This window comes from Melospiza melodia, chromosome Z (assembly GCF_035770615.1).
Source record: "Melospiza melodia melodia isolate bMelMel2 chromosome Z, bMelMel2.pri, whole genome shotgun sequence".
Lineage (NCBI taxonomy): Eukaryota > Metazoa > Chordata > Aves > Passeriformes > Passerellidae > Melospiza > Melospiza melodia.
The window spans coordinates 62,416,467-62,434,037 of record NC_086226.1 but is presented as its reverse complement, the minus strand read 5'-3'; the positions used below and the strand labels follow the sequence as shown (position 1 = coordinate 62,434,037).

Below are 17,571 nucleotides of genomic sequence, written 5' to 3'. Positions count from 1 at the left end.
ACATCCATTAGGATGAGCCCTCTCTTGCATAACAGATTATGCCATGGTGTTCTAACAGATGTCTCACCTGAAATACACTGGGAAAATGTGACCTTTGAGGAAAGACAGGTTTCTCATGTCTATTTTTGAGTCATCTCTTTTCTAACCAAACAGTCCCCAATTGTATAAAAGGCTACGGCTAAGAAAAAAGGAACAGTCGGTTCTCCACAATCTTATAGGACAGTAGATTTTAGACCTGCAGAGAACAGCCTTCCAAAACAGTTGGAAGAGATTGTTCTCACCTTGTGCAAGATACCCTTAGAAACAGGAGTATCATCCTTTTTCTCAAGAAGCGTTTCTAGTCAGAAGAGATGCAGGCCAGCCAGCTGGAACTGATGTAGACAAACAACTTCTTAGAGCTGGAGGGAAACATTTTTCTGTGGGTCCAGCCTTCCTGCCCATGGCCTGTCAGGCCAGTTATATGTAAGGAAACCATTGTTTGTACACCAGTAAAAACTCATTTGCAGTGGTGCAAACCTCCCATTTGGGAGTAATTTTATTTATGACTAACAAAGAAAAGCTGGAGGCTGCCTTCTGCCTTTCAATGTCTCTCCTGTAGTAGCAATCTGGGCCCTTCCAATACTTGGTAAAATACAAGACTTGTTTCATCCCACAGTGTCAGGGAGGAAAAAGGTTGAAGTAAAACCAAATTAACATCTTTCAAGGGAACTAACATATTTTGGATCCCAAAGAAATGAAGTTTCCTCTCACCAGGTCTTTGATGGAAGTCTGAAGTGAAGTTTAGCTCTTCTTAAAGTCCAGCATACTGTTGCCTGACAGTTTTTATGATCTGTTGGATCCTCCTTGTGCCAGGTCAAATTTGTCAAAGGAGAGAAAGTCTCCTGGGAGCTCATAGTCTCCTTTCTCAGAAATTATTAGAAGTCCAGGAACCATAGGAATGATCAAATGTCCAAGGATGATATGAAGTGGGTATCACAGGACAGAGCTATGCAGTAAGAGGATGTACTCAGGATGCCCTGTGTCTGAACAGAAGGTCCTTTGTGCTTGGTAATATGTGGTGTTTCCCTGACAAAAAAAAAGGGTTTTGTGGATGCACTAAGGGTTATGAAAATTGTTGTATGTGCTTTTTGGCTGTGATTTGGGAGCTGAAAAATTGCAAAAGCAAGAACTATTCATATTGAATCAAAATTGGCACTGTTTTGGATCCAAACCTTACAGATATTCATACTTCATTTGGTATGAAAGTTTATGTTCAGTTCAAGATAAGTGCTTTTGTTTCAAAACATTCATAAGAAAAACAGTGTCCAACAGTGAAACTCTGGACTCCAAATATGAAAGATCCAAGATCATTTCCTGCTTCTGCACCCAGGGTTTGAAATTTAGCAAGAAAATTCTTCTTAACAAGGAGGAAGAATGAAGGTCCTAACATACTGATATTCATAGCTGCAGAGTTGGAGAAACTGAAGCAGGACTTCTTGAGGCAAACCAGGGCCATGTAATTGCTATGCAATTGAAACTATGGAGGAATGGCAGGTGGAAATCTAAATGAGCTTTGCAAATGGAGCCAGCAGGGCCAGGGCAACCCTGTGGTGGGCTCATGTACTCAGAATTAAAAGCATGACTCAAACAGGTATAAATGTTCCCTAGGCTTTTAGGGATATTCAAGGAACACCATGACAGCCATTGCTGGCACAACAATGATAACTGAAGTAGATACATTCTAAGCTTGCAATAGGATAATGTTCTTTGAATAGCCTTAGGCAGACAATGGAGGATTTTGGAGGAGGATGAGGCTGCTATTTTAGGAAACCTGCACTAGACTGTCACACAGCATAACAGCATCTGAACACGTGTGGTTGCACAGACTTTTTTCCAATAGCTTTAAACACAAATTGCAAAATTGGCATAAAACCCCTGCTATGTCACATGCTGGTAGATGTCATTGAAACAGTGTTCCAATTAGAAATATCAAGTATTTAAGCTGTCCCAAAGGCTTGCCTGATAGCTCAGAAAACAAGGTGGAGTTTCTGGGACTAAAATTCCTCCCCTCCCAACAACTCATATGACAGTCTCTCCCTAGCATGAAAACTACTCAAAATTCGTGGAGTAAAATCATCTGGCTGATGTGCTGCAAAACATACTGCCCAGGAAAAGCAGCAAGGTTAGGGCCATTTATGGGACTGTGTCCAAAGCAGTGGGGGCAAACACTGCCTGGAGAGCAAAAAGAGGCATGGGACATGCTGAGGGTGCTCAGGCTGCTGAGATGCTTTGTGTTCCTTCTACATGGGAACAGTGTTTTTCCCCCTAAACAAGGAGCTGTGGGGATGGGAGCTGCAAGTGTCTAATCTAATTTGATTAAACATTATCCTTACAGGATGCTCTATTGACAGCTATACTCAAACCTTTCTGACTCACTCATCTGTTGGCATAACGAGATTGCAGCTTATCTGATTTACCACATAATATTCTCAAGCCACCTGTTTCTGTACAAGAATAAGCTTTCCTGCCTGCAGCCATGGGAGCTCTGTGAGGATCAGAGCCATTTCCCTTGCCCCTCCTGGGCCAGGGTCTTCTTCTGTCCCCCAAAGTCTGACCCCCTGCTTCAGCTGCACATAGCTTGTCACTCGTCACATGGAAGACTGGCATGCAAAACCTTTTGGCTCTTGCTCATCATCCTCCCCCTGTCCTTCTCCCCTGTGGCTCTCCAGGGACCTTTAGATGCCACAACAGCCCAACCTTGCCATCTGGGATCTCACCCTGGACTCTGCTGGGCCCCAGTCCTGGTCTGTGGCCCCAGCAGTGCAGCCACCAGCGGGTGGGTTACTGCCTCAGCTTCCCTGCCCACACACATGGCCAAGCTGGCTGGGCCAGACCGGGACAGAGTGCACCTGGGCCGTGGGGGTGGCACCAGGCTGGGGATGGCACCAGGCTGGGGTGCAGAGATTGGGGCCACTCTTCATCACAGGAACCTCCTCCAGCCTGGGCAGGCACCAAGTGCTGCCCCCAGAGCCGCTTGGAGCCCGCCAGAGGTGCAGGTTGCCAGCCATGGGAACAAGTGTCAGCTGGGGCACATGCATGAGCACAGCTTGAGATGTACTTGTTGTAGTGCAATCTGACTATCACACAGACACACAGCAGCCTGACTCACACACAGGAGCACAGCAGCAGACCCTAGCTCTGCAGAAAATGCAGTTCAGCAGTAGCTGGTTTTGCTAGAGCTGTATTTCCCTGCTTGCAGGACAGTGGACAGTTGAGTTGTAGCCAGAGCATGAAATGTTTGCAATAATGTTGACTCCACCTTGTCATGACAAAAGAACATCAGCCCTCAATTTATTAATTCCTTTGGAGAATTCTCTTAAAAGTGGCATACAACTTTTCGTATTACATTGGTGGATTGCAGGAATTAGGGATTTCCATCTGGAGGTTCTTGTAGAAGGGACGGGAGAGCACACAGGTCAGTTTGGTGTTTGTCAAGTCTGATTGTTACTATTGTGAGAGATATTTATGAGGAAATGTATTTCTGTCAGAAGACTGGAAATGTTACTGAGCCTGTAAGTCACCACAGCCTGCATGTGCCTTCATGCCTTCCTCCTCCTTCTACATGCTGTAAATATGCACAGATTATCTTATTCTTAATTTGATGGAGAGGTGGCTCTGTTAAAAAATATAACAATACCGTAGCAGTGGCAATTTCTGCCCTAAGTGTACATGAGTTTATTGTGTTTCTATTGACAGATTGTATCCAAAGCTCTTAGCACAAATCGCTGGACCTTGAATAAGAAGATTACTTCATTCATCAAATGTACTATGAAGATGAAGGACTAAAATCATCTTTAAACCCTTGTCAAACTAAGCCATGTGCACAAAATACTTCCTTCTTAAGTTTCTTCCCAAAATGATCTGGGCATGGAATTAAGGAAATCACAGTGGTGTAGGACATATGAAAACTCTTATGAGGAACACAAATGACACAAAATATGTGCTCAGATGTACCCAGAAGTAAGTTTGCTTATGCAGTCTCATGAGGAAGCAATGAAAAAAGGAGAAGACACTCTAAGGAAAGATTTGCAGAAGTTTGCAGAACAAGAAGACAGCATGACAGATGAGAGAAATTATTTGTGGGAAACAAGGCCACAACTGGGGGGAGAAGACAGACAGCACAATGGTCAGGAGAAAAGGAAGGAAGTGCAGAAAATTACTCTAACTTCAAGAGTAATGGAAGAGCAAGTAATGAGGAATTAAAAAAGGCTACTGAGTCTATAAAAAGCTGTGAAACCAGAAGGGTGGGAACAAGCATAGCCACCATGAGTAAGAAGAATTCAAACCAAAAAATCACAAGAAGAAGCTGGAAGAGTCTGTGTAATATCCGTGCACCTGTCAGAACAGTATAAAGAAGTTTTCAGCACTGGCAGACACAAGGCTGCAGCAGAGAGGAAGCAAGTGCTCACATTCCAGTGACCAGCAGCAGGAATGGTCCTACAGGAGCTTCACTGGCCCTCACAGGAGCAGCCATGGCTCCCCATGCTAGGCTGCCAGGCACAGGATTGCAGGGAGTCCTGCAGAGATTTTGGCGATGTTGGGCCACACTGTGGTCTGCCTCCTCTTCCTTCTCTTCTTGTGGGCAGAGGGATGCTTAGTGTCCAGTCACCATGGCAGAGGCGGCTGCTGTGGTGGTATTTTTAATGGGCCTCTCTCTTTGAGGCAGCCCTGAAATTTTCAGTGTTTCCAGTTTGTTGCTCTGTCTTGTCGCAGACATGTTTTATGAAAAATCCTTTCCTTAGGATTTTTTCTCCTGAGAAGCTGAGAGGCCTCAGAAGCAAAATGTAAACTACGATTATCTGCTGCTGTGGAATGCAACAGGTGGATCTGTGATTGGTCTCATGTGGTTGTTTCTAATTAATGGCCAATCACAGTCCAGCTGTCCAGACTGTCTCAGTCATTCACAAGCCTTTGTTATCATTCCTTTTCTATTCTTAGGTAGCCTTCTGATGAAATCCTTCCTTCTATTCTTTTACTATAGTTTTAATATAATATATATCATAAAATAATAAATCAAGAATTCTGAAACATGAAGTCAACATTCTCATCTCCTCCCTCTTCCTGGGAGCCCTGTGAACACCACCACCCTGTCTGAAGCAGATGTAAGCTTGGTCTTCAGGCTGAGTACTCCAGTTGCAAATTTACAGAGGTGGTAACACTGTGGGACTCTGAAATTTGACTGGAACTTCTGGGCTTGTCAGTAAAATAAATATTTTTTGTGTGTAAGTGATGAGAAGTGTGCCGTGGTGAAAACATGTCCATGGAAGGCTTAGGCTCTCTGAGGTCTTTCAGCTTTAAAGATCAGCTGCTGAAAACATAAAGCAAACAAATCCTCCATGAAAAAAGTCATTCTATCATTTTTGACAGTTTAGAGAACTCCTCTCTTTCCCCTTGCTCCATATTTCCATCTGTTTCTCCTGCAGAAGAAGCAGATGTAGAAATCTGAAGTGCAGTTGTATGTGAAAGCCTTTGCTTATTCTCTTTGCTCTGTGCCTCACTAATCAGCCTTGTGTTCACAGCTGCCCTCCCTTTGGAGTGCAGAAAGGTGCTCGGACCTAAACTTTCCCTCCTTGCACCTTCTGTGGCACAAGGAAACTGTGTCCTCTAACACCCACTAAGGCCAGGTGCCCGGCCAATGGCTTTTGACTGCGTGCCCATACAGATTTCCTTGGCTTTTGTAATTTGTGCTTCTGGTTTTAGCTTTTAAATCCATTATCAGGGCTGGCATGGACATCCTGGCTTACCCATAACTACTCAAGCTCTGTGCCAGGAGTATCACTTTTGTAACGCACCTTGAGGTGCGTGCTGCGAAAGAGCTGTACATATCCCATTGGAGTAATCTGATGCAATAATCTGAAGGCAGAATTTACTGTCTGAAACATGTGGACATGTGGTCTCTTGTTACATCATGCTTTGCAACCAGTTAGAGCCTACAGATTTATTCCTGCATTTTTTTTGTGTTAAACTGTTTCTGTTGCAGGAACAGAAAAGGAAAGAAAATACTACACACATGGTTTATACCTTCAGGGATATTCACATGACCTCTGTTTCTCCTTCTTTTTGGCAGGCATCCTGGGAATAACACCAGGAATTAAATTAACTCGGGTCTGTTAGCTCATTTTGAAATGTGGGAGAGGCTAGTCCTGCCTGAAGGAAACAATCTCCTTCCTCTCGCCTTCCCCTTGCCTTCCCCCAAGAGAAGAATAGGATCAGGCCATAGAGGTATATCAGAGATCTTTTCAAGTGTAAAGACCTTATCTCCAGAGAACTGAGCTCCTTTCCTCTTTGCAGATGCCTCCCTGTGATGACCACACCTGCCTCCCTGTCCACGATGAAATGGCAAGCTCTCCAGTCCTCTTGGGCTGAAAAAGCTGGTCTTTGCCCTCCAGGGCCTGGCAGCCAGGCATGAAAAAGGCAAACATTGTATCTTTAAACAAATGCTGCAATTAAAGAGAATAAACCTCCCAATGTCTGGAAATGGATCAGTTCAGCAGTAGTAAATATTAGATAGGTATAGAGATATGTCAACAGTATGCCTCATAGTAAGTACTAGAAAATTACAAACAAAAAGTTCATCTTTTTATCTGAGGGCCCCAAATAGACTCTTTTTCATGAGGTTGCCTTAGGCCTGAGCTGTCTTTTGGTAGAGATTAGCAGCAGGCCATTTGGGGAACTGCCACGGCTTGGGAGGAAATCCAGCAGCTCACTGATCAAGCTGCAACCACCATCTGCACAGTTGTGCAGAAACCAGCAGATGGCACAAAACCTTAATTGCTTCTTTGGCCAGCAGATCACTGCGTGGTAAAATCCACACAGGAGATTTTTTTTAAAATCCACGAAGGAGAGATTTGAGCCAGCTCTGCATTCACCCTGTTCTACCAAGGCAGCAAGATATAGAAGGGTTTGGAAGAGAGGCTGGAACTTAATTTTTCTTGCAGGCTCTTGTCAAGGCTCTGAGAAAACCATTCCCTCCGGGCTGACTGCCCATCATGGCAGAGAAGCTGAGGCTTCTTGACTTCTCTTGTTTTGAGCAGCCCCCCTGTTTCACTTAAAAACAGAGTGAAAAGTGTGTGCCTTTTTCTGAGATGTGTTGTGTGCACAGGTGCATGTGAGGCCTTGCTCTGCCAATTGTCAGTCAATACATTCAGCAAGAATTACACTATCATTTTTCAGAAGGGAAACGTATATCTCAGTTCCTGTCATTTAAAACTGTGAGGTATTTGAATATTGACTTGAAAGTCCTAATGCAATGATTTATGATGCCTTTTTAACCTAATTATATAACACACCCACAAATCTTACCCTTGAACCATAGAAGAACAAACTTCAAACAATTTCCTCTTCACGTTTATTGCACCACTCACCTCCTTGGAAAAGGTCCACATTTCTGAGCAGAAGTCACAGAAACTGAAAACCTCTGTGTCCACAGCCTTGACGTGGTGTCCCACTGCAGGGAAGCCTTATTTCTCCTGTGTCCTACCCCAACGAAGGAGTGGAGCAGACTACCACTGCCCTCCCAGCCCCTGGAAAACCTGGGACTGGGATGTGTGTTCTCAGCAATGCAGGCACTGCCATGCGACACCCCTGAAAAAAAGCCTGGCATCAGCAGCGTTAATTAAATGGAAAACGGGAGGATGAAGTTCCCACAGGTCATGGGGCAATAACCACTGCAGAAGCTGTCAGGGGCAACTCAGAATGCACCTGCTGTTCTCCAGTGCCTTGGCAAACAAACCCACAATTTGATCACCTGCTGGACAGCAGGGACAGCAGGGAACTTAGCGCCTGATGCAGGAGCATGTTCAGAGCTCTCATCCTGTGGCATCGGCTGCTGAGCTAGCAGCACAAATTACTAAATCTGAGATTGCAGTGCAATTGCAGCAATTCCCAGAGCAGTTTACCCAATGCTTATTCCAATAATAAGGCAAAAGGAGGATCTGCTAGGTGCAGGAAATCTGAAACTGCTGGTGATGTATTTCACAGGATAGGGAAGAAGATAAGATTAATCATCTCATTTGCATACCTGTTTTGCTACATGTCATTAAAACTACTATCCTTGTGCTGAGTTCAGTACACTGAACAGTCAGGCCATCTCTTCTACTAAAAACCAGCCGGTTTTGGTGAGCAAGTCTGTAACAGGCTCTTGGGTATCTTCTTTGACAGGCAAACACATCTTTGTTTTATAAAATCTGTTTCATGTTACATCAAATTCAACAAACCCAGGAATATGTTTCAATGTTTTGATTCCTCCTTTTTTTTTTTCCCCTATGCCCAGTACAAATGGCCATAATACTGCAGAAATGAAGGTAAATTTCATTTTGTTTTCTTCTTGCTCTAAACAGCAAGTAATGTAGTGACAGATGTTATGCTCACGAACCAAAATCTTGTGCTGTGATTAGCTATTATTAGCATGTGTCTAATCCCCAGGGGATTAAGTGGTTCATCTAAGCATGGCTTCAGGTGTCACCTATGTCTCACATGGACATAAACTAATCTCTTTTGTTGGAAACAGATGAACTGGTAAGTATTTGGAAACCTCCTAATTTACAGAAAACACTGCAGTTTGTTCTCTGTCAAATCCCCATGTCAGGGTGAAAGAGTGTATTTTATATTCAGTCTCAGTCCCTTTAAAACCTACCGGGCATCTAGCCCTGAGGTGCAGTTTAAGAAGTTACTTTTTATGCGACTCTTTAAGTGGCCAAGCAGTCCCAGTTGCCATGAGCTCATTCCTGTGTGGGCTTGCCCAGGCTGCCTCTGAGGACAGTGAACAGGATAGGTTCAGTCACTGCTCTACATGCAAAGTACCACTGCCTCCCTCTGAAGTGTAAATGGAAGCTGCACAGAGGCCAAATCAAAGTTGCCCCTGGCAGCAAGCAAGGACAGCTTTTTCCAGGCAATGGGCAGCCCTAGACAAGCTGCCTGGAAAGCAACAGAGTTCACATAAGCTACAGGGCAAAGTTGTGCACTTCTGCTCAAGAAGTCCTGGGCAAGAGGCAGTAAGTGGTCACTGGAGAAAGCCCAAAACATCCAGCAGGCTTTGGTCTCACTCTAGAAGTCCAGGCTGTTGGATCAGAATCAAAAGCTTCAGGACTTCCTGGGCTGACTCCATAGGAATTATAGGGTTGTCCCTAGTGGTTATGCCCAAGGCTCCCCAGCACTTAGCACCCAGTGTGAGGAATAGCTGCTAGTACCATCAACTCCTACTTGAATGTCTGAAGTCTTAGACCTCCCAGGTGAGCCTGGGAGAAAGAGTTCAGGAGCAACCTTTGCAGTTAAAGAAGTTATGTGGGCACTTGAGAATGGTAGGCATGGTTTGCTGTCAAAAGTACTCTTATAGTGATCTCTGCCTTCTTGTCTTTTTCTGATGTATTGTATTCCCATGAGAGGCTACTAGAAGGAACATTTTGGGAAGGAGAGAGCTGTAATATTTCTGTAACTGGAAATGTTGACAAAATTAGCTAGGAAGAATTTACATAAAAATGTTTCACTGCACAGGAGAACTGAGTAGTCTCAAGATTCTGATATGAACATGAAGGCTAAACTGTATTTTTGCACTTTTTTGTCCCCTCCCCGATGTAGGTAATGCATGATGTCTTCCTACTCTTGAAAGGATCACCTTAATTTGATGATGCAGGTATGAGAAAAGCTAATTATGTACCTGCTCCATGCAAGCTGTTAAAACACGTGCCTATGCAGATGCATGTGTGTAGGCCAAGTGTTTCTCTGATTAATGCTCTGTTCTTATTCTCCTAACATGTGTTAGAGGCAGAAAGACTTCAATGAGACAAAGCAGTGGCACAATCAAATCATGAGATTTATTAGCTTTCTGGGCAGCTTTTCCCATTATGTAAAAGCTGTGTTTGTATTAGTATAGCAGTCAGACCCACCAGTGTGAGGATTACAGTTGGTTTTTACATAATGGATTATCCAAGATTAAGTGTTTTATTCAGGCACACGAGCAAAAATAACCAATTAGTGACTTTGTAGATTCCTTATTTAAAGGGAGCTGGAGGGCAATTGACACAAAACCCTCCTGCTACCTGCAGTCCAAAGACTGAAGCAGAGTAGTCTCAAGGATCTCCAACATCTCCACTCGGCAGGTAGGTCTCTCTTCAGCAGAGGTGGATGGGACTGGCATATCTTGCAGCAGGGAAATGCAGCTTGCATGGCAGCAGCTAGGAACAGCCTAGTGTTTCTGCATGGGTGTTTGGGCTCTGGGTTGGGAGCTCAGCTTGAATGGTGCTGACAAGTGTTAGACAACTGTTTTATCTTGGCATTAGGACAGGTATTCAGTGTCAAATACTCTGCAAGAATGTGTAATGAAGGTTCTCTCTTCCTGAAGTCTGAGAAACAAATATGCTAGCATATGGATGAGGTGGGATACCCCAGGAGAAAAACAGCCATGATCACCTAGTGGTTGTGGTGCAATGACAGATCAAGCCTCTAGAAAATTAATATTATTTGTCATGTTTGTTGAAAGAATGGTCAGAGGGCAGCCAATACCAAGGTGTGTTATGCCATTAGAGTGGGCACCCAGGAGAGGCCTGTTTTGGTGAGCAGAACTGGAGATAAAGAACATGGCTTTGCTGGCTTGAAAGCAAAGTGGACACTCACTGTGAAATAATTAGAAACAACATCTTTACAATGTACAGTGCTTTACCAGAGCTCATCAGAACATTTTTCTTGCTGTGAAAACAAAATTCAAAACATTTCAATTTTTTACCAAATCTTACTGACCTTATCCATAGTCTGGCTTGATTTATAATGCAAAAATACAATGAATTGCATTACTACTTCTGGCAAGCAAATTACTTCTCCAAAGTAATTGCCATCAATGTTCGGTTTTGGCTGAATTTAGGCACCACAATTACTCGGTATCAATGGAAGAGCTGGTTGTCAGTATCAACGGATAGTAGTATGGAAAAAAACTAATCTTAAATGGTGGAAATGCATCTGTAGCACTATCTACCTCCATCTACTGCATGAAATAAACCCCCATGTTTGCTTTTGTCTTGCAGAATGAAATACACACAGTATGTTTTCCTGGCCTCGGTCTTCTACACTGTTGAATATAGCCTAGCTCAGACCTGTGCAGTGGATTCTTTCTCTGTGAAAGACAATTTTGATCCAAAAAGGGTAATTATGGTTACTTCATAGTACATGTGCAGAAGCTTTACATACACACTGCTTTTCCAGATTATGAGCTTTGTTCATCTAAAGGGGTTCTTCACCAAAAAGCTAACTTCTTTCATATTCCGTGTTGCCGATGCTGTTCCTGTAGTTATCTCAGTACTGTTTAACCTTCTGAACACTACAGTAAAACTGGCCTTGAAAGCCAGGGATGTTACTAGAGCTTATATTCTGTTAACTTGGCACAATTTTGAGCTTCAGGCAGTTCCGTGAAAGGAACAATTTAGATCTACATCAGAGAGGAAGCTCGAGCACAAGCCCTAGGGTACTTGCACCCATCATTAGTCATTCTTGGGAGTCACAGCAAATGGAAATCTTACCTAGTCTGCTATGCTGAGCACTGACTCCTGTTTAAACACATCATTTGTGCTTCTGAGGAGAAAATGATGGCTAATCTGCTGTTGGAAAAGTCCAGACATGTGTCAGTACCTATGTTAATTAATGGTCAGCAAACACCACAGCTGTAGGGGCATCTGGGATGTGGCAAGCCCTTTGTCTATACAAGATTGGCTTTGCTTTGGTAACAAATCATGTCCAGGGAGAGCTTTGGGAATATCCCAGTTTAAAAAGTCAAAGTTTTTGCTCGGGCTCCTGTATTAGGAATCATGGCCTTGCAGGCTTAAGCACATAACTTGCCTAACAGATGTCATTAGCTTCACTGCAGAATCAGTTTTAACACCTAGCCAGCTCCTGCTCTTCTCAGCATTTCTACTGATAATGTTAACTTTTAAGGGTCTCCCTCTCTGTCAGTCACCTGTTAAGATCTTGTTTTCTTTTAACTAGATACTTCTTATACATTTTCAGGACCCATTTTTTGCATTCTTTCTCTTAATCTGAGTCCATTTGTCTCTGCCATTACTCTCCCCAAAACACCCTCTCCATGTTCTGAGCATATAGTAATCATTTTCTGCTTTGCTGGGTAGGCCCTTTTCCCCATCAGAGATCAACTGTGGCCCGTGGCAGCCACAGAGATTGTCTCTTACCAGCTTGCTACAGTCCTTGTACCTGTAATTTGATATTGTTGAACTTGGTATGGTATTCCATGGAAGAGAAGGGGCTTGAACAGGGAAGAACCAGTCTGACTCTCAGAAGATGTGTTCGGATGGGAGATGCTTTTGGTGTGGGGTCACTGTGACAGGAATGTCTCACTTCACAAGGACTACACACACAGAGCAGTGCAGAGCTGCCAGACCCACTTCTTCTGGCACAGAGGCAAGGGTTCATCAGGCAGCACGGCAGCATCTGCGTGCTACATTCCCTCCTGACTCAGACTGGCTTTTATCATGCAGTGGGGAGTTAGAAAGGCACTTTGATTCACAAAATTGTTTTTGTGCTAATCTTGCCATGGTGGCTATTGCAGATATTAATGCACTTTCATGACAGTATGCAGGGAAATGGTATGCCCTGGCCAAGAAGGATCCAGAAGGCCTTTTCCTTCAGGACAACATCTCTGCTGAATACACTGTGGAGGAAGACGGCACAATGACGGCGTCCTCCAAAGGCCGAGTGAAGCTTTTTGGGTGAGCTCTCTTGACTTTCAACTCTAGCTGCTGGCATGAGGCACTGGATGAGGGGGACATGGATGATGATCAACCCTGAGCACACAACATGGCTGAGTTTTCATCATCAAAATGGGAAGTTTAGCTAAAGTATCAGATTAGAAGATAGAGGTTAGACACTTTTGAGATTGTTCACAGCCTGTCACAAAACTACTGCATAAAGTTAATTATTAAGTCAAATCTTGATTGATGGAATGGTTAGATAAATTAATTGCAATCAAGTAAAGGACCTAATGAAGGCTGTCAAGATGCAAGATTTCTGAGAAAAACTTGTGGTTAACTCTTAGATGTAATTGCAATGCCTGAATGGACAGATGGCAGGAAGCTTAGAGTTTTGCCTGTTGGTCATGATTACTACAAGGAATTACGGCATGTAAAGAGATTAAATAGCTTTCTGAGTGCAAAAGAGAAAATCTGTGGCTTCCAATATGCTAGCACTAGCAGGTGGCTATGAACCTTGTACATCTTAACAGTGCAGCGCTCCAAGATATTTTGGGAATGGGCAAATGAGGTTTTGCAGGCATGCCATACTGTGCAAGGGGGAAGATGCATGAAAGGACTCTTCAAAAAACAAATGGGGTCTCAAGGATGCTGCAAATTTTATTTCTGTAAAGGTAGGATAAGAGAAAGCCCAGCCTGAGCAAGGAAGGGAATGAAGACCCTTCCACTGTTTCACTAATCCAGGTAATGCTTGACAAAGAGTGTTGAAATGCGGATGGCATTCAAAGCAAAGAGATACCAAACAGAGAAGGGCATTTTAACAATGGACACCCACAGGGTTCTCAAAGGCTCTGTGACAGCTTTTCACCAGCTTGGCAGAGGAGCTGTAACTATTACTGTGCTTGTAACAGACATTCCTGTGCCCATACTGCCAGGAAGGGATAGACAGGGCAGAGCCAAGTCCCTGCCTCTTCCTGGGGCACATCTACTGAGCCCAAAAGATCCCAAATGCAGGTGAGCTCACCCTGCAGACTGCTAGCAGGAAGCCAAGAAACAACGTTCATTATTGTGCTTGGTGTCTGTCTGCTTGTACAGAAATGGGTGGCAAAAATCTTACTGAACTGAAGGAGGGTACTGCCCCAGCCACAGCATAGCCTTACAGCAGTTGGGAACCAGAGGGCAGCAGCAATCACTGGCTGTGATTGATGTGTGTTTGGGGGGTGTCACAGATTTTCATCACTTAATGACATTAATTAGTGACTTTGCATTTAGAAAGGCCATGCCCCATGCCTGAGGGACTTGTACCCAAGCCCTGAGAGGACACCCATTTGAAGTTCTCATGCTGCCAGGTTTTACTTTGAATGTTATGGATCTCGTTGCAGTTTCTGGGTGATCTGCGCTGACATGGCTGCTCAGTACACGGTACCTGACCCAACCACTCCAGCAAAAATGTATATGACCTACCAGGGACTGGCCAGCTACCTCTCCAGTGGTGGTAAGTTAAATTCTCCAGCCCCCTGACACTTTTCAATTGCTGAGGATTTTGTCAATTACAGCTGTCCAGATGTGCATTTCCACATATAAGCAGGAAAAACAGTTCAGCTGGGATTGCACCAAGCTCCCCTGAAACATCCTTTTAGGGAGAGCATGCTTTATCCAAGCAGTGCATTTTATCTCCACAGAACGGGCAGCATCCAGAGGCTCCCCACACATCCTTCTCATACACTATATATGTTAACAAGGAGGCTTACAGGCTTTGGGCCACACACAATGGGTTCTGTACAGCCAATTGTGGTGTTCAACCTAGGGAAGCCATTCTTCCTGGGGCCCACTGTGGGCATTATGGAAGTGCTGAGGTCAGTTGCCCCTGTACTCCCCATAGCTAAACAGAGGAGACACATAGACCCACAGCTGCACCCCAGCAACAGGACTCATTTCAGAGAGACACAGCTGGACTCAAAGAAATGGAGCTGTTAACTCAAGTGTACCTTTAGAAACGGCTCATGCTGAACCTTACGTGCCCTTCAAAGCCCATCCTTCATGCCCAAGCCTCCCACAGCTGCAGTTCCTCAGCTGTGGAAGCTGGGGAGGACTTCTAAGGTATAAGAAAGAAGTACATTACCTTAGTACTGGCAGATAAGCCACACCAAAAAGAACTAAGTAGAGAAAGGCTAGGAAACAGGAGGAATGTTTTACTGAGGCCTCCTGCATAGGAAATGTATGTCCTTCCTTCCACCATGCTTGATCAAGCAACATAAAGAGGTATGTTTTCATTGAAAACCTAGAAAATCCTAGTCCTCCTAATACCTTTAGCCTAAGAAACAAAAGGTGAAAATGCACCAAGCATCGTGGGGAAAATCATGGTCTCAAGATGCCCTGTGCTTGTCCCAGTTCTTCCCCTCATGGTGTGGAGATAAGCTGGATGTGTGACGTGATTATAGATCCTTTGGAAAGCTATCCCTAACACGAGTTTGCCACCTCCCTGCTGAAGGATCCACCTCTGCTCTGTGACAAAGCTGTGTGTTGTTGTTTCAGGGGACAACTACTGGGTGATTGACACTGACTATGATAACTATGCCATCACCTATGCCTGCCGCAGCCTGAAGGAGGACGGCTCCTGTGACGATGGCTACTCCCTGATCTTCTCGCGCAACCCCCGTGGCCTCCCCCCAGCCATCCAGCGCATTGTGCGCCAAAAGCAGGAGGAAATCTGCATGTCTGGCCAGTTCCAGCCTGTGCTCCAGTCAGGTACTTCAGCCTAATTAGCAAACTCACTGAGTTGCACACGTGATTGCATTTTCTGTTAATGTGACAGAACTACAGCAAACACAGCTATTGGAAAAAAGGCTCCCAATATTACCAATTAGATTGTGCCTGGGCCAGTCTGACCCTCGCTGCTGGGCCAAAGGCAGCAACTGCGGTGTATCACCCCAGAGATACCTTGGCTTGCTGGCGGTTGCAGCTGGGCACTGAACAAGTCCAGGCTTGTTAGGAACCCCGTTTACCTCAGGAGGAGAACTTCAGGCGATGGTGAAGAGAAAAAGGAGAGGATTCTGCTGGAGGGTTTAATGTCCAGAGGTTTATTCCATGGTTACAGAGGTCTGAACGTGAGCAACTGCTCCAACAGAATCCCAGCTGCATGGTCTGATCACCTTTTTAAGCTCAGGGACAGGGGGAGGGGAGGTACAGGTGAGCCACCAACCAGGTGAGAGGGGCAGGGTCTCAGGGGGGATGACACCCAGAAAGGCCAATGACCTCTGGGCATAGGGGCATCCTTTGAACTTGACCAACCACACGACGCCTTGCTGGAATGTTAAGCCTGATTGACAGGAATCACTCAGCATGGGGGTAAGGGGGAAGGGAGAGACGTATAGGCACACTTGGGGAAATGACCTGGAAGGCCAAAATGGGACATTACAGCACACCACAACACACAGCTGTTCTTTTTTAGTAACCTTTTCCTCATGTTAGATCTAGTAGGAAAAGAGCTACAAAGGGAAATCCATAAAGGAACAAGAGCCTGCTACAGGCTGGTTCTGCAGCCTTAAGATTGCTACTTACCGGAATCCTGTGTGTTGAACCTGGTACACTCCCAGATGAAGATCAGCCTTGTTACTGTAGTAGACAGTACAGGGATGGATGCAACAAGCCGGGGTTTCTGCACCTGGAAATCCTTGTCCTGGCCACTTGCATAATAGCATCTTACCATGGGTCCATGCAGTGTCCTCCAGGAAAAGATGAAAAGGTGCCTCCAGGAAGGACCATTCTCATCCTCAGTTCCATCATGACTTGTGTCCTGTGTGGTCTGAGTAGCAGGGATGAGGGGCTCTGAGCAGCATTTCTGACTGCGTCAGCTGGCAGTGGGAGTCAGCAGCTGCTCCACATACATGTAAACAGACCATGTTTAAAGCCCATTTTGGGAACATTTTTCTGGAGGTACAGGAATTGATCTTCTAGTTCAAATGCTGCCCGTGAAATAGGCGGACACATTTTTAGGGCTCTGTGGAAGGCAGAAATTCTTCTTTGCTGGCCGTTGAGCACTCACACTCTTCACAACCTCACCTACCTGGCCTGGAAGTTGACCCTTTACCAAGCCACATAGCACATGTGCTCTGCACTGTGGCACAAGGAATGGCAGCTAAAACCTCCTGAACAGCACATTGTTGTGTCAGCCAGTCCTCCACTACAGAGCAGGTACTGGCATCACCCAAGGCCATGGCCTGGGCATCCCTGCCCCACAGCGCTCTGTACCGCTCCCTGTAGCAGAGGGAAGGCAGCTGGTTTGCAGGGTCATGGATTGGTCCTCAGGAAAGCTAAAAGCCCCATGGCTAGCTAGGAAAGGCTGCCTGTGTCTGCGCCAATAGACAGAGAGAAATGCAAACTTTTGCACCCTGCCTCCTAGTCTTGCACTGTGATTCAGAAGTACCCCAGGAGGGTTATAGTTACAGTTTCAGTGGAGATTTAATGGCTATTAAAGCCCTTTGCAAATTTACTTACACAGACTAAAGTTTACTTTTCTTTCTTTCCAGGGGCCTGCTAAAAGTACGCTTCTGATCCTATCCTTAAGCACAGAAACCAGACCTCTTGGTCTTGAAGTTGCCACTCAACTAATAATTTTAAAAAATCATAGTATGGAATAGTGTGTTTTTCCTGAAAAACACATGAAAATATTGGGGGATCTTTAAACAGTGTGCAATATAATAGTGATATTTGAATTTTCAAGGGAATACCTAATGTGGCATTTGTCAATAAATGTTTTGGAAAAAAAGGCACGTCTGAAACTGGTTTTTATTGCCTGTTGTCCTGTCTGTTGGGGAGCAGAAGCACTGAGGATGCTCACTGAGAA

The 17,571-nt window shown here is 44.7% G+C and overlaps 2 protein-coding genes across 6 annotated transcripts in view; one reads left to right on the top strand and one right to left on the bottom strand.

The window, feature by feature from the left end:
* Positions 1–8,272, bottom strand: part of PDE6B (phosphodiesterase 6B) — a 33,457-nt gene extending 25,185 nt beyond the window's left edge. For 3 of the 4 annotated variants that reach the window (XM_063181152.1, XM_063181155.1, XM_063181154.1), the window contains exon 1: positions 7,404–8,272. In XM_063181152.1, the coding sequence (XP_063037222.1) occupies positions 7,404–7,642 (239 nt within the window). In that variant the 5' untranslated portion in view covers positions 7,643–8,272. The remainder of the gene's footprint in view (positions 1–7,403) is intronic. The other variant, XM_063181153.1, reaches the window with a different exon arrangement.
* Positions 8,273–10,047: 1,775 nt separating this feature from the next.
* On the top strand, positions 10,048–17,410 carry LOC134432437 (purpurin). Of its 2 annotated transcripts, XM_063181166.1 has the most exons (6): positions 10,048–10,136; positions 11,055–11,172; positions 12,610–12,746; positions 14,108–14,220; positions 15,261–15,473; positions 17,255–17,410. In XM_063181166.1, exons 2-6 carry the CDS (start codon positions 11,056–11,058, stop codon positions 17,263–17,265), a joined length of 591 nt encoding a protein of 196 aa, XP_063037236.1. In that variant the 5' UTR covers positions 10,048–10,136; position 11,055; the 3' UTR covers positions 17,266–17,410. The 2 variants fall into 2 exon arrangements, with proteins under 2 accessions (XP_063037236.1, XP_063037235.1); XM_063181165.1 differs by lacking the exon at positions 17,255–17,410 and having other exon boundaries at positions 15,261–15,487.
* The last annotated feature ends 161 nt before the right edge of the window (positions 17,411–17,571 follow it).

Excerpts from the sequence above, each read along its gene's own strand:
- LOC134432437 (XM_063181165.1), top strand. The coding sequence starts at position 11,056 with ATGAAATACACACAGTATGTTTTCCTGGCCTCGGTCTTCTACACTGTT. Across the intron at positions 11,173-12,609 it reads ACAATTTTGATCCAAAAAGG|TATGCAGGGAAATGGTATGC; the intron begins GTAATTATGGTT and ends CTTTCATGACAG. Across the intron at positions 12,747-14,107 it reads GGCCGAGTGAAGCTTTTTGG|TTTCTGGGTGATCTGCGCTG; the intron begins GTGAGCTCTCTT and ends ATCTCGTTGCAG.